This window comes from Pleurodeles waltl, chromosome 7 (assembly GCF_031143425.1).
Source record: "Pleurodeles waltl isolate 20211129_DDA chromosome 7, aPleWal1.hap1.20221129, whole genome shotgun sequence".
NCBI lineage: Eukaryota > Metazoa > Chordata > Amphibia > Caudata > Salamandridae > Pleurodeles > Pleurodeles waltl.
In genome coordinates, this window is record NC_090446.1 from 83,527,859 (window position 1) to 83,543,567 (window position 15,709).

A 15,709-nucleotide genomic window follows, 5' to 3' on the forward strand; every position below is an offset into this window, starting at 1 on the left:
GTGATCCTACTGAAGCACCAGTCCCAGCTCGTGGCACAGAAATGTCTCCGATTTTCAAACAAATAGAAGGATTTGGGTGTTTTTTTTTTTTTTTTTTTTTTTTTTTTTTGTAAACGGTGAGGCAAGGAGTGTCAAAGTGGTCCCAGTGGTCATTTAATTCCCATACAGGAATCCAAATGAATTCCAAAACCTGTAACTAACCAGTCAATGCACAGCACTTATTTCCTCTGCATTTCCATACTCGAAGGAGGAAGGATGAAGGATGCAAAAAATGGTGAAGTGGCTGTTGGGTTAGGTTCCCTAAGTGGGGTCACTTCTGTATTCCGAGCAATAAAGGAGAAGGCCACCGAGATACATATATTTTGCAGCGCCCAATGCAGACCTCCCAAGCGATGATACCGTATTTCTGGCCAGCTTTTGTGACCAAGCTACCTAGGCATCGAAACTGGTTTTGTCTGTCATCTCTTCTGTAGAAGAGCGCTATTAGGAAAACAAAAATGTGCATTTCCCCATCTGATCAGAAAAGCAACAGGTCTGTGCAATTTGAAGTTAAGTGTGGCGTGCAATCCATTAAGGCAAGATTGATGAAAGCCCCTCCATCTTTTTCTGTAATCACGGTGTCATTTCAGAAGACATAATCAACACATCATTTGTGCAGTACGCATTCCATACGTTCTGCGTGTCATGAACTCCAGTAATTGAGGGCTGTATTGAGTTTCTACGAAGGGATGGGTTGACCCTCTCCCACTATGACATTTGCAACCATCAGTCACCCATCTCCCTGCAGCCTGTTGATGGGGCAGCAGTCACCCCCCCCCCCCCCCCCCCCCCCTCCCCACCTCCCCCCTCTCCCCCCTCCGGACTAGTACAAACTCTGATCAACGGAGCCTGACATTCTGCTCTTTGAACAAGAGAAATATTGAGCACCATAAGGAGGCTTGCAGTGTCGATTTCACTTGGAGTGGTACGGGGAGAGGGAGAACATGGGAGGTTAGTAAAGGTCAAACTGGCCGGGTAGCACCACTTCCCTCACCGTGTGAGCATGTATGCCTGTGCGAGTCTGGGTAAGTTCACTCCTTAGTCAGGAGGGTTACTGACGAGGTGGGCGGTGACCTGCTTGTGGCAACCAACATCTATTAACCCAAACTAGCAGTTAAGATTCAGACTACTCTTCATCAGAACCTTACACGAGTTTGCAGTCCAGCATCGTTATTTTGAGGACTCATCCCTCTGTTCCCCTGAATGCAATCCCAGAGTTTCATATCAATCAGGCTTTTCCCTTGGCACTCATTTTCAGTAATCCCACCCCTCTGGTGGAAAGGACATCGTATTCTCTGGACATCTAGTGGGTTTTAAAGCTTTATTTAGACAAAACAGAGTCCCATAGGAAGGCTGTCCAGCTTTTAGCTAATTGTGGTTCCCTCTACACAGGGTTAGCCGCAACGAAACAGTCCCCATCTAGATGGATAGTTCCTTGCTTTTTGCTGTCTTACTAGCTGGCTAGTAACAGTTTACCTGGCACAACTTGACAAAGGGAGTTGGAGCAGTTTCTGCTGTTTTAGTTACAAAATGTTTCCATAGTAAGTATATGTAGAAACATTCACTCGAGTAGAGTGCAGTTACGGGCGCACACGCTAACGCTGGCTTTGCTCATTCTACCCTAATGAACCTTTTTTCATTGTCGCTTCTGCGAGCCAGTTCCAATGTATAGTACTTTGCGTCTCACTTCTATAGAGGAAGCCTCACACTAATTCAGATGGACTTGCTGGTGGATTCTGCACCTGATACGAATATCAATAAAGGTTCCATGATGCAGAAAAAAAATGTTTTTGTGATTTCCTGTTCTAGATAAGGACTAGGTCTGTGGCACATGTACAAGGTGCTTGAATGTGGAAACCGCTGGCTCGGTTATAGTATTTATTTATTTTCACATTCCCCGCTGCCTAGCAAGTTTCCTGCACTTTTTTGGAGAGGTTGCCCAGTCTCCTGACATTAACATTAGTGTTAGGATCCCGTGAGGCAAAACTGTTATGTATAATTTTCCATTTAAAAATGAATTTGGATATCGAAGCCCCACACAGATGTTGTTTCTGCAAGAAGCTGAAGGCCATAAGGTCTAGCACACCAACATCTAGGAGAGCTCCTGTTGCATTAGATTGCTCAGATAGTGGTGAATTTGTTGTTTCTGCAAGAAGCTGCAGGCCATAAGGTCTAGCACACCAACATCTAGGAGAGCTCCTGTTGCATTAGATTGCTCAGATAGTGGTGAATTTGTTGTTTCTGCAAGAAGCTGCAGGCCATAAGGTCTAGCACACCAACATCTAGGAGAGCTCCTGTTGCATTAGATTGCTCAGATAGTGGTGAATTTGTTGTTTCTGCAAGAAGCTGCAGGCCATAAGGTCTAGCACACCAACATCTAGGAGAGCTCCTGTTGCATTAGATTGCTCAGATAGTGGTGAATTTGTTGTTATGAGATGTAAACATGACCCCCTCGGCAGAAGTAGGCCTCGGTATTACCGACTAGCTATGAAGGCCGCTCATGATTATAATGCAGCAGAACTTTCTGCCTCATTTTTGATGTCTGACTTAAGCATCCTGATGTTGTTTCTTGTCTTTCTTTGTGGCAGGACCACTCGTTTTGCATCCTTTCCGGACTACTTGGTCATTCAAATAAAAAAGTTCACCTTTGGCCTGGACTGGGTGCCCAAAAAGCTTGGTAAGTTTTGCGTGCACGCAGGGTTAGGTGTTATGGGCAGAGTGCATGTGGAGGCTGATTGGTTGCTGGAGATAAGGAATTTTCTTTCGCCCACAACCATTTATCAAAACACCCCTTAATGTTTTCACAAGTGGCTAAGCTGAATAAAGGTTGGAAGACCTTTTTGAGGGTTTAATGATCACACATTTAACATGGATTGAATCTTCTATAATAATCTTGATTCTCTCTAGTTGGGATTGTTTTACAGATGTTTGAGTGGAGGTAGTCGGGTGGAGTTTAGGAGGGTTGTGGGGTGGAGGAGATTGGTAAATGTTTGCTTAGATACTAGGTGTACCTCATTGAGGTGCTCGACCCTAGACCTGGAGGATTAATGCTCACTTTGTCTCTCTCTAGATGTGTCCATTGAAATGCCGGATGAGTTGGATATCACACAACTGCGGGGAACTGGTCTGCAGCCTGGAGAACAGGAGCTGCTGGACATCGCCCCGCCCTTGGTGACACCGGAAGAGCCCAAATTTAGCCTTGGTTTCTATGGCAACGTTGACGACGACTCCCTCTGCTCCCCTCATTTCTCCTCTCCGACATGTTAGTGGCCCTTTTCCTTCCTTCCTGTGGGTGTCTGTTATACTCTTCTTCAGCCTCCTATCTCTGCTGCCCTCCCTGTGTTCTGTTTGCAGAGTCTTTCATTTGTTGCATAGTTTGCCACCGGATGCTACAGTGTGTGGATGAAGGACTGTTGTGCTGCTCAGTGACGGGGACTTGGCAGCGCGTGCGGAAAGTTGCTTCAGGAAGCTGTGAAATCTGTGGTATGAAGCCTGGTGCCCCGACCACTCACAGTAACCAGCTCATGAACAACCAAAGAATCTTGTTTCTTTCAGAAATTTTTGTTTTATACTTGATAGTATTTTTACAATTTTCTGCTGTCAAAATGGATCACTTGAGCAACAGGAAGTCTCTCCTGTGAGACCTTTCAAGATTATGACGCAGTAGTTTATATCCACGATCTCGTAGGATGCCTCCCTAACTATAGGGACGAATTGTGAGTGAATCAGTGGGGGCAGAATCACGATGATGGACAGCAGTAACCCATTAATTGTTTCTTCCTGGCAGCAGGAAGCTTGTGTAAAAAAAAAAAAAAAACAGTTCAGCATCGAACAAAGTTTGTTGCAGGTAATTTACTTTCTATCTGCCACAGCTGCTGCATCCTGTAACCTCATCAGTGCTAATCAGAGCGTTCAAACCACAACAGGGCATCCTTATTGAACAATGTACAGTCAGTCTTGCACAAATGATTTTGGGTTGAGACTGGCAATGGGCGCTTTGTGATTCTTACGGCCTAGTCTGCTGTATATGGCCCTCTAATAATTCAGCCGTGGTCACAACAGAACCCAAATAAGCATCTCCTTAAGTGCAATCTCTTGCAAGCCTAAAGCTGACCCACAAAAGGACTTGTACTTGGTGTACTGCTTCAAGATCGCGCCGCTGCAGGTGCAAATGCATATAGATCTCTTGTCTGCCCATAGTTCTGCCTTTTCCTCTGACTCACCCCTCATACATTGCCTGGCACTCCATTTCTTTTCCTTCTTACTGCTACAGAATGTAACCTCACATAGGTTTGCAGTGTGAGTCTTCTGGATTCAAATGCTGTGCATTATTCTGCCATCTTGTGGTTGGGCCCTGAATTTCTTGTGTATTGTCCTTTTTTTTATTTTTTTTCTACAATTTTTGGTTCTAGCTTCATCCTACTGTTACGACATACGCCCTCCCCGGAAGCCTGTCAAGTGAGACTCTTTGACCAGGATTTCACTGTGGACCACAGTAGGAGTTTACCAGTTCCTTTGGGAACCTCTTCCAGAACTATGGTCCGAAGAGAGCAGGCTCCAAGCCTTTTTTTTTTTTTTTTTTTCTCTGGTCTTCCCCAGCTAGTCTGCAGGCAGATCTCCTTTACTCCTTCTTTGTGTCCCACAAACATTTTACTTTGACATAAAGTTGTTGCAGCTTCAGTATACAGCAATTCATGACCACAGAGATGTCCTGACTTGCAGCACTTTGTCGCTTGTGCCCAGTTCAAGACCCCACAGCAGCCTACATATACCTTGTGGCTTCTATGCACGTTACCAGTGATGGTTACACAATTATACGCCTTGTTTAGGGGTCCGATCATGCTCTAAGAGATGCTTAGCAGCCTTCCACTGCCCGTAGACATCCTAACTTGCATGTAAATCCTATCTGAAGTGGAGGATGCACCAAAAAGATGTATTTTCTATGTCTAGGCTTTTCTCAGACTATTAACAAAGCAACAAATAATGATGGACACCCTCAAGGGGAAAATAGTTTGTCCAGATCCAAGTGAACCAAGGTCGTTGCCTTGGCCATTGCCTCTGTGTGCCCCAGTGGATTCATCTCCGCATACCAAGCTTTTCTGCTAAATGCTGTCTGTATGCAAGAGTTTTTGAGGACAGGCTGCCTTTGGCTCACTAATTACAACTAATAAGGCGGTTTGAGAATCATCTGTTAATACCAGAAGGACGGTCCCCTTCACCATTCTGGGGGCACTTAACAACTTATTCAGGGGTAAAGAGTATGTGTGCATGCACCTGCAGGTATCTTTAGATGGGAAAGCATGCATTCACAAGATTAGGAGGGGTGTGTTGTCTTTGGGGTACCAGATGACTTGTTGAATTGGACAAGCCCATTAGGAATACTGTTGACAGTGCTTGTGTCTGAGAACACGACTGTAAAGGCTTGAGCATACTGTAGTTGGAGAGGTTCCCTGACCCAGACCCTCATTAAGGCCACCTGTCCCAATGCCCAATCTTTCAAGTTGTACACACAGCCTGGTCCACACTGTGCCACAAGGATTTTCAACCCCCCTCTGTGTAGTTGACAAATACTCAATTCACTCATTTTCAATTCTGGGTCTATGATCTAGACATGTGGCTGAAAAATAATATTTTTATGTGAATCTTATGGCAAAATTTTTTGCTGCAATAAGAGAAACATGAATGTATGATTTTCTCTATAAGTCTCTGTGTGATGTGACCATGAAGTAGGATGTTTACTGAGGGCACATAAGACGTGTCTTGCAAGTGAAATGTGTGTGCCTGATGGATCCGTTGACTGCACCAAATCATTAATGCTATTCACGGTTTTTTGACCATCGTACTGTTCTTTTCAAGAATTCTTATTGTAAAGGTGTCTATGCACTATCAGTTCTATATTTGCTACATTTAGTAATATGTAATTATCAGATTTGTAATTGAAAATAAGATGAGGTGGTGAGAGTTGGGGAAGCATTTTAAGAGACAATACATCATGTTGTGCCTAAAGGTTAAATCGATTGTAGGGCACACAGCGGCCTTTGAGACGCGTGGGGTCCTCACGTCACTAATGTTTATCACTTGTCACTTTTTCCCTTTCCCTCCTATGCAGCTCCCATGTTGGATGAGTCTGTTATCATTCAGCTGGTGGAGATGGGATTTCCCATGGAGGCCTGCCGGAAAGCTGTTTACTACACCGGCAACAGCGGTGTTGAGGCCGCCATGAACTGGGTGATGTCGCACATGGACGATCCAGGTAAATCCAACAACTCTCCAAGAACATTACCTCATCCCCTGTGACCAGACTATTGATAATGTGCTTGTGAAAACAACTGCCATAGTTGGGCAATGCAGATTAAATGCCTACTTTTCATTGTGGTGGGTTGAGGTCATCATTCTTTCTACTGCAAAATTTAGACCTAAATTGTCCTTTCTTTGAAAGAGTCCAGGCTGAATGTATTGCAATAATGGCAGGGACGGTGGCCCATGTTAACCCTGCGTGTGGAACATTACATGTTGTGTTATGCCACAGTAAACCATGGTCTCTCTTGCTCTTCTTCCAAAATGCTCACATAGAAAACAATTGCCTTCATCTCTACTTGTTGAGCCTGAGGTTACTCCTCCAGAGGCATTGAAGGTTGTGTTCTATGGTCCAATATTACTGTATTATAGATTTGATTGATTGCTGTTTCCCTTCCTAGATTTTGCCAATCCGCTGGTGCTGCCTGGCTCTAGTGGTCCCGGATCTATCACTCCCTCAGCCGAGCCTTTGAATGAGGATGCAATTTCTACAATCATCTCAATGGGCTTTTCTCGTGAGCAGGCCATCAAGGCGCTCAGGGCCACGGTATGTTCCTTTGTGGATTACTGTACCCTCTACGTCTCAGCTAAGCATCACCTGCTCATGTTCTTGCCCTTTCCTCCTCAGTGCAACAGCCTGGAGCGGGCAGTGGACTGGATCTTCAGCCACATTGATGACCTGGATGCAGAGGCGGCTATGGATGTCTCAGAGGGGCGCTCCGTTGCGGAATCTGTATCTGAATCCATCCCAGCGGGACCCAAAGTACGAGATGGACCAGGAAGTGAGTCTTTTTCCTGAATGTTTAATCATTAGATATTTGGGTTGAACACCTTGCCCTTATAGAGACTGTATAAAACATACAAGGATTTGTTTCCAATTAGGGGAAGACCGCATAGTAATGTTGGCAACTTAAAACCAGCCGTATGTCCCTCTCAGCCAGGCTTAATGGAAGCACTCTTGGGCCCTATTTACAAAAGTAAATATACGTATGTGAATTTACTTGTGTAAATCTACTGCTGCTGCTGGAACTAATTATACACTTTTTTCTGTTCACCATTTTAAAGTGTAAAGTTATCTCTGGGTGCAGGCGTCCATGCCCCCTGAGTTAAGCATCTTATAGCAGGATTTACGAGTGCAAATTAACTACTTGTACATTTTTACAATTAGGCGGAGACCTCTGTCACTGTGGCAGAGGTATCATTATGAGAAGCTATATGGAAATTAAAAAGTTTACTAAAGTGTAACAAACATAAAAAATGTTTAATGTAAAATAATTGTAACTATTTATTTCAAACTTAGGAAATCTGAAATAAAATGTTACAGCACATTAACTTGTGTATTAAATAGTTAAAATATATATTCAATTTTAAAATATTTCTTAAAGAATAATTTTAGAAAATCATGCTCACATTATTTTTATTTAATATGTAATATGATTTATTAACCATTATGTATATAATTAATATGAATTGTGTTTTTAATTAGTTCAAATTTAATTACAAATTATTAAATGTTATAATTAGTTATTATCCATGTTTTTAACTAATGTATATGTTCAATGGCATGTGTTCCTACAGATACACATGCTGTGCATATATCGCCATCTAGTGTTGGGCTCGGAGTGTTACAAGTTGTTTTTCTTCGAAGAAGCTTTTTTCCCCGAATCGAGTGACTCCTCCTCTCGGTGATAGTGCCGTTAGACTCCTTTGTTAGATTGTTTGTTTTCTTTCCGCCGTCTGGTTCGGACTTGATTCCTCTCGCTCTGGGATTTTCGGTTCGGAAATTCTCTGGACTTTCTACCTTTTCTCTTACAGTCGATATTGTTTTGAACGCGGTTTCCTTCTGCACTCGATCTGACCGTACCGTCTGGATCAATTAAACGCCCTTTTGGGTGCCCACTCCCTTCTCGGGCCTCCTGCGTCATAGGCTCATGGATCGGACTCCATTCCGATTCTGTCCACGGTGCCACGCAAAGTTTCCGTACACCGACCAGCACTTGGTGTGTAATGTCTGCCTTTCTCCAGACCATCAACAAGAAATTTTTCGATCGAAGAAAACCTTACGCGATCGAAGGGCAAGATGATTGGAGGTGGCGTTGAAATTCACAGAGCCCACCACAGACATCCTTGGTGAAGAACAGGCACAAACGGCACTCTCAATTCCAGATTCCGACTCTAAGCAGGATTCAGAGGACAGCCAGCCTATATCTGCGGCACAGTACATGAGTACACCAGCCCCAACCCCAACAAGTAAACAACCATGCAAGCCCTTGGGTGCATCACTGCTTCTTAGCCATGGTTCCACCCGAAAACAAACGCTCGTTGACGGACCCTCGGGTTCGGCGCCGAAAAAGGCCAAGACACTCCCTCAACAGGCTACCACACCTGTTTCGGTGTCTGGGTCGAGCCGAAAGATGCAGGCTTCCACCTCCGAACTGAGTCGGCGTCCCGCTACATCTGAGCCGAAACATCGCAGTCCATCTTCGGAGCCGAAACATCGCAGTCCATCTTCGGAGCCGAAAACATCTTCCTATACAGAGGAAACAGGACTTTGGACTCGAATGAAGCATGTTGCAGGGAAACTTACAGAACATTTCTTTAAAAGCACAAAACATGCTTCAGAACAACAAGGGGATGAATCAGACATTCAGCCCATTCTGGAGGTTATGGATAGTAAACAAATGAGAATTCAAATCCAGAAAGAGACTGGAAAAATTATTGCTTCTCCTTCTCCTCATACCAAAAGGAAGTTAGCATTCCAGGAAACTCTGGATACTGCCCCACCACCGTCGAAAATATACAAGGAAAAGCCAAAAACTGTTGAGGTTTTTCCACCCCATTCGCCTCAACTTTCCTTTTCACCACAACCTCTTACTCCACTGCCTTCACCCACACACTCTTAGTTCCTCACAAGATGAAGAAAGAGGTGATAATAGTTACACCATAGATCCGTGAGATATGTACGACTCTGATCCCATCCCACCTAACGATCCTGATTTGTATCTCACAAGACCATCTCCACCCAAGGATACAACAGCATTCAATCAGGTTATTTCCAGGGCAGCTGCATATCATGGGATGCAAATGCATGCTGAACCATTAGAAGAGGATTTCCCTTACAATACCCTATCCTCAACTCACAAGCAGTACCAGTGTAAGGAAATGCCTCCTTGGCATGGTTGCCCCCTGACTTTTTGCCTTTGCTGATGCTATGTTTACAACTGAAAGTGTGCTGAGGCCTGCTAACCAGGCCCCAACACCAGTGTTCTTTCCCTAACCTGTACTTTTGTATCCACAATTGGCAGACCCTGGCATCCAGATAAGTCCCTTGTAAATGGTACTTCTAGTACCAAGGGCCCTGATGCCAAGGAAGGTCTCTAAGGGCTGCAGCATGTCTTATGCAACCCTGGAGACCTCTCACTCAGCACAGACACACTGCTTGCCAGCTTGTGTGTGCTAGTGAGAACAAAACGAGTAAGTCGACATGGCACTCCCCTCAGGGTGCCATGCCAGCCTCTCACTGCCTATGCAAGTATAGGTCAGTCACCCCTCTAGCAGGCCTTACAGCCCTAAGGCAGGGTGCACTATACCATAGGTGAGGGTACCAGTGCATGAGCATGGTACCCCTACAGTGTCTAAACAAAACCTTAGACATTGTAAGTGCAGGGTAGCCATAAGAGTATATGGTCTGGGAGTTTGTCAAACACGAACTCCACAGCACCATAATGGCTACACTGAAAACTGGGAAGTTTGGTATCAAACTTCTCAGCACAATAAATGCACACTGATGCCAGTGTACATTTTATTGCAAAATACACCCCAGAGGGCACCTTAGAGGTGCCCCCTGAAACTTAACCGACTGTCTATGTAGGCTGACTAGTTCCAGCAGCCTGCCACACTAGAGACATGTTGCTGGCCCCATGGGGAGAGTGCCTTTGTCACTCTGAGGCTAGTAACAAAGCCTGCACTGGGTGGAGATGCTAACACCTCCCCCAGGCAGGAGCTGTGACACCTGGCGGTGAGCCTCAAAGGCTCACCCCTTTGTCACAGCCCAGCAGGGCACTCCAGCTTAGTGGAGTTGCCCGCCCCCTCCGGCCACGGCCCCCACTTTTGGCGGCAAGGCTGGAGGGAACAAAGAAAGCAACAAGGAGGAGTCACTGGCCAGTCAGGACAGCCCCTAAGGTGTCCTGAGCTGAGGTGACTCTAACTTTTAGAAATCCTCCATCTTGCAGATGGAGGATTCCCCCAATAGGATTAGGGATGTGACCCCCTCCCCTTGGGAGGAGGCACAAAGAGGGTGTACCCACCCTCAGGGCTAGTAGCCATTGGCTACTAACCCCCCAGACCTAAACACGCCCTTAAATTTAGTATTTAAGGGCTACCCTGAACCCTAGAAAATTAGATTCCTGCAAACTACAAGAAGAAGGACTGCCTAGCTGAAAACCCCTGCAGAGGAAGACCAGAAGACGACAACTGCCTTGGCTCCAGAAACTCACCGGCCTGTCTCCTGCCTTCCAAAGAACTCTGCTCCAGCGACGCCTTCCCAGGGACCAGCGACCTCTGAATCCTCTGAGGACTGCCCTGCTTCGAAAAAGACAAGAAACTCCCGAGGACAGCGGACCTGCTCCAAAAAGACTGCAACTTTGTTTCGAGGAGCAGCTTTAAAGACCCTGCAATCTCCCCGCAAGAAGCGTGAGACTTGCAACACTGCACCCGGCGACCCCGACTCGGCTGGTGGAGAACCAACACCTCAGGGAGGACCCCCGGACTACTCTCCGACTGTGAGTACCAAAACCTGTCCCCCCTGAGCCCCCACAGCGCCGCCTGCAGAGGGAATCCCGAGGCTTCCCCTGACCGCGACTCTCTGAAACCTAAGTCCCGACGCCTGGAAAAGACCCTGCACCCGCAGCCCCCAGGATCTGAAGGACCGAACTTTCACTGGAGAAGTGACCCCCAGGAGTCCCTCTCCCTTGCCCAAGTGGAGGTTTCCCCGAGGAAGCCCCCCCTTGCCTGCCGGCAGCGCTGAAGAGATCCGTTGATCTCTCATAGACTACCATTGCAAACCCGACGCTTGTTTCTACCCTGCACCCGGCCGCCCCCGCGCTGCTGAGGGTGAAATTTCTGTGTGGGCTTGTGTCCCCCCCCCGGTGCCCTACAAAACCCCCCTGGTCTGCCCTCCGAAGACGCGGGTACTTACCTGCAAGCAGACCGGAACCGGGGCACCCCCTTCTCTCCATTCTAGCCTATGCGTTTTGGGCACCACTTTGAACTCTGCACCTGACCGGCCCTGAGCTGCTGGTGTGGTAACTTTGGGGTTGCTCTGAACCCCCAACGGTGGGCTACCTTGGACCAAGAACTGAACCCTGTAAGTGTTGTACTTACCTGGTAAAACTAACAAAAACTTACCTCCCCCAGGAACTGTGAAAATTGCACTAAGTGTCCACTTTTAAAGTAGCTATTTGTGAATAACTTGAAAAGTATACATGCAATTGAAATGATTCAAAGTTCCTAATGTACTTACCTGCAATACCTTTCAAACAAGATATTACATGTTAAATTTGAACCTGTGGTTCTTAAAATAAACTAAGAAAAGATATTTTTCTATAACAAAACCTATTGGCTGGATTTGTCTCTGAGTGTGTGTACCTCATTTATTGTCTATGTGTATGTACAACAAATGCTTAACACTACTCCTTGGATAAGCCTACTGCTCGACCACACTACCACAAAATAGAGCATTAGTATTATCTATTTTTACCACTATTTTACCTCTAAGGGGAACCCTTGGACTCTGTGCATGCTATTCCTTACTTTGAAATAGCACATACAGAGCCAACTTCCTACAACCAGTGTTTACCAAGGCTCCCTGGTATGCTCAAACATGCAGATGATATTTTTAAAGAACCTGTTAAAGATAGAGTTCTAACCCTCAGAATTGATTTAAAAAAAAATATATATATATATATATATATATACATACCTGCACCAACAGACCCAATTTACATTTCGCAGCACTCCATTGTAGTCAGCGCAGCCAGGAAGCAAGCGAACAGCCAGGCTTCTGGGGATACTCATCCCCCTGACAAAGAAAGCCGTAAATTTGATGCAGTAGTAAAAGGGTAGCAACACAAGCAGCCAAACAACGGGGTATTGCTAATTCCCAAGCCCTGTTAGCTAGGTACGACAGGGCACATTGGGATGAGATGCAAGAATTCTTGTAATATCTCCCCAAAGAACATCAAGAGGACGCATCAAATTGTATCAGAAGGACAAGCTATCGCAAACAACCGAATTAGGTCTGCTCTAGATGCAGCTAATACTGCAGCTAGAGGAATAAACACCAGCATTACCATCCGGCGACATGCTTGGTTGAGGTCATCCGGTTTTAAACATGACATAAAGCAGGCGGTCCTTAATGTGCCATTCAATAAACAGCAGCTTTTTGGACCAGAGCTGAACACAACAATTGATAAACTAAAAAAAAGACTCCAACAGCAAAGGCCTTGGGAGCCCTTTATACTACACCATTTCAGGGTTCCTTTTGAAAACCTCAATTTAGAAGAGGATTTAAATCCCAAGCTGCAGAAGCCTCCACTTCCCACTCAAAACAGGGACAACAGTATTACACTAGGGGGTCTTTTAGGGGTTCTTACAGAGAACAAAATTTCAGGTCCAGGGGTAAATTCCCTGCCTCAAAAGGTCCTTCTACCTCTTCAAAACAATGACTTCCCATCCGTTCCACAGTTGTAGGAAGTTGGCTCTGTACGTGCTATTTCAAAGTAAGGAATAGCATGCACAGAGTCCAAGGGTTCCCCTTAGAGGTAAAATAGTGGTAAAAAGAGATAATACTAATGCTCTATTTTGTGGTAGTGTGGTCGAGCAGTAGGCTTATCCAAGGAGTAGTGTTAAGCATTTGTTGTACATACACATAGACAATAAATGAGGTACACACACTCAGAGACAAATCCAGCCAATAGGTTTTGTATAGAAAAATATCTTTTCTTAGTTTATTTTAAGAACCACAGGTTCAAATTTAACATGTAATATCTTGTTTGAAAGGTATTGCAGGTAAGTACATTAGGAACTTTGAATTATTTCAATTGCATGTATACTTTTCAAGTTATTCACAAATGGCTATTTTAAAAGTGGACACTTAGTGCAATTTTCACAGTTCCTGGGGGAGGTAAGTTTTTGTTAGTTTTACCAGGTAAGTAAGACACTTACAGGGTTCAGTTCTTGGTCCAAGGTAGCCCACCGTTGGGGGTTCAGAGCAACCCCAAAGTCACCACACCAGCAGCTCAGGGCCGGTCAGGTGCAGAGTTCAAAGTGGTGCCCAAAACGCATAGGCTTCAATGGAGAGAAGGGGGTGCCCCGGTTCCAGTCTGCCAGCAGGTAAGTACCCGCGTCTTCGGAGGGCAGACCAGGGGGGTTTTGTAGGGCACCGGGGGGACACAAGCCCACACAGAAATTTCACCCTCAGCGGCGCGGGGGCGGCCGGGTGCAGTGTTAGAACAAGCGTCGGGTTCGCAATGGAAGTCAATGAGAGATCAAGGGATCTCTTCAGCGCTGCAGGCAGGCAAGGGGGGGCTTCCTCGGGGAAACCTCCACTTGGGCAAGGGAGAGGGACTCCTGGGGGTCACTTCTGCAGTGAAAGTCCGGTCCTTCAGGTCCTGGGGGCTGCGGGTGCAGGGTCTTTTCCAGGCGTCGGGACTTAGGTTTCAGAGAGTCGCGGTCAGGGGAAGCCTCGGGATTCCCTCTGCAGGCGGCGCTGTGGGGGCTCAGGGGGGACAGGTTTTGGTACTCACAGTCGTAGAGTAGTCCGGGGGTCCTCCCTGAGGTGTTGGTTCTCCACCAGCCGAGTCGGGGTCGCCGGGTGCAGTGTTGCAAGTCTCGCGCTTCTTGCGGGGAGATTGCAGGGTTCTTTAAAGCTGCTCCTTTGGATAAAGTTGCAGTCTTTTTGGAGCAGGTCCGCTGTCCTCGGGAGTTTCTTGTCGTCGTCGAAGCAGGGCAGTCCTCAGAGGAGTCAGAGGTCGCTGGTCCCTTTGGAAGGCGTCGCTGGAGCAGAGTTCTTTGGAAGGCAGGAGACAGGCCGGTGAGTTTCTGGAGCCAAGGCAGTTGTTGTCTTCTGGTCTTCCTCTGCAGGGGTTTTCAGCTAGGCAGTCCTTCTTCTTGTAGTTGCAGGAATCTAGTTTCTAGGTTCAGGGAGAGCCCTTAAATACTAAATTTAAGGGCGTATTTAGGTCTGGGGGGTTAGTAGCCAATGGCTACTAGCCCTGAGGGTGAGTACACCCTCTTTGTGCCTCCTCCCAAGGGGAGGGGGTCACATCCCTAATCCTATTGGGGGAATCCTCCATCTGCAAGATGGAGGATTTCTAAAAGTTAGTCACCTCAGCTCAGGACACCTTAGGGGCTGTCCTGACTGGCCAGTGACTCCTCCTTGTTATTCTCATTATTTTCTCTTGCCTTGCCGCCAAAAGTGGGGGCCGGGGCCGGAGGGGGCGGGCAACTCCACTAGCTGGAGTGTCCTGCGGTGCTGTGACAAAGGGGTGAGCCTTTGAGGCTCACCGCCAGGTGTTACAGCTCCTGCCTGGGGGAGGTGTTAGCATCTCCACCCAGTGCAGGCTTTGTTACTGGCCTCAGAGTGACAAAGGCACTCTCCCCATGGGGCCAGCAACATGTCTCTAGTGTGGCAGGCTGCTGGAACCAGTCAGCCTACACAGATAGTCGGTTAAGTTTCAGGGGGCACCTCTAAGGTGCCCTCTGTGGTGTATTTTACAATAAAATTTACACTGGCATCAGTGTGCATTTATTGTGCTGAGAAGTTTGATACCAAACTTCCCAGTTTTCAGTGTAGCCATTATGGTGCTGTGGAGTTTGTGTAAACAGACTCCCAGACCATATACTCTTATGGCTACCCTGCACTTACAATGTCTAAGGTTTTGCTTAGACACTGTAGGGGCACAGTGCTCATGCACTGGTACCCTCACCTATGGTATAGTGCACCCTGCCTTAGGGCTGTAAGGCCTGCTAGAGGGGTGTCTTACCTATACTCCATAGGCAGTGAGAGGCTGGCATGGCACCCTGAGGGGAGTGCCATGTCGACTTACTCATTTTGTTCTCACTAGCACACACAAGCTGGTAAGCAGTGTGTCTGTGCTGGGTGAGGGGTCTCTAGGGTGGCATAATACATGCTGCAGCCCTTAGAGACCTTCCCTGGCATCAGGGCCCTTGGTACCAGAGGTACCAGTTACAAGGGACTTATCTGGGTGCCAGGGTGTGCCAATTGTGGAATCAAAAGTACAGGTTAGGGAAAGAACACTGGTGCTGGGGCCTGGTTAGCAGGCCTCAGCACACTTTCAATTCAAAACATAGC

At 46.5% G+C, this 15,709-nt stretch overlaps 1 protein-coding gene across 2 annotated transcripts in view; it reads left to right on the plus strand.

Moving 5' to 3' along the window:
• The window catches only part of USP5 (ubiquitin specific peptidase 5), a 187,944-nt gene that overhangs the window by 102,376 nt on the left and 69,859 nt on the right, over positions 1-15,709 (plus strand). For both annotated transcript variants that reach the window (XM_069243057.1, XM_069243058.1), the window contains 5 exons: positions 2,628-2,716; positions 3,110-3,301; positions 6,149-6,292; positions 6,738-6,883; positions 6,965-7,118. In XM_069243057.1, the coding sequence (XP_069099158.1) occupies positions 2,628-2,716; positions 3,110-3,301; positions 6,149-6,292; positions 6,738-6,883; positions 6,965-7,118 (725 nt within the window). The remainder of the gene's footprint in view (positions 1-2,627; positions 2,717-3,109; positions 3,302-6,148; positions 6,293-6,737; positions 6,884-6,964; positions 7,119-15,709) is intronic.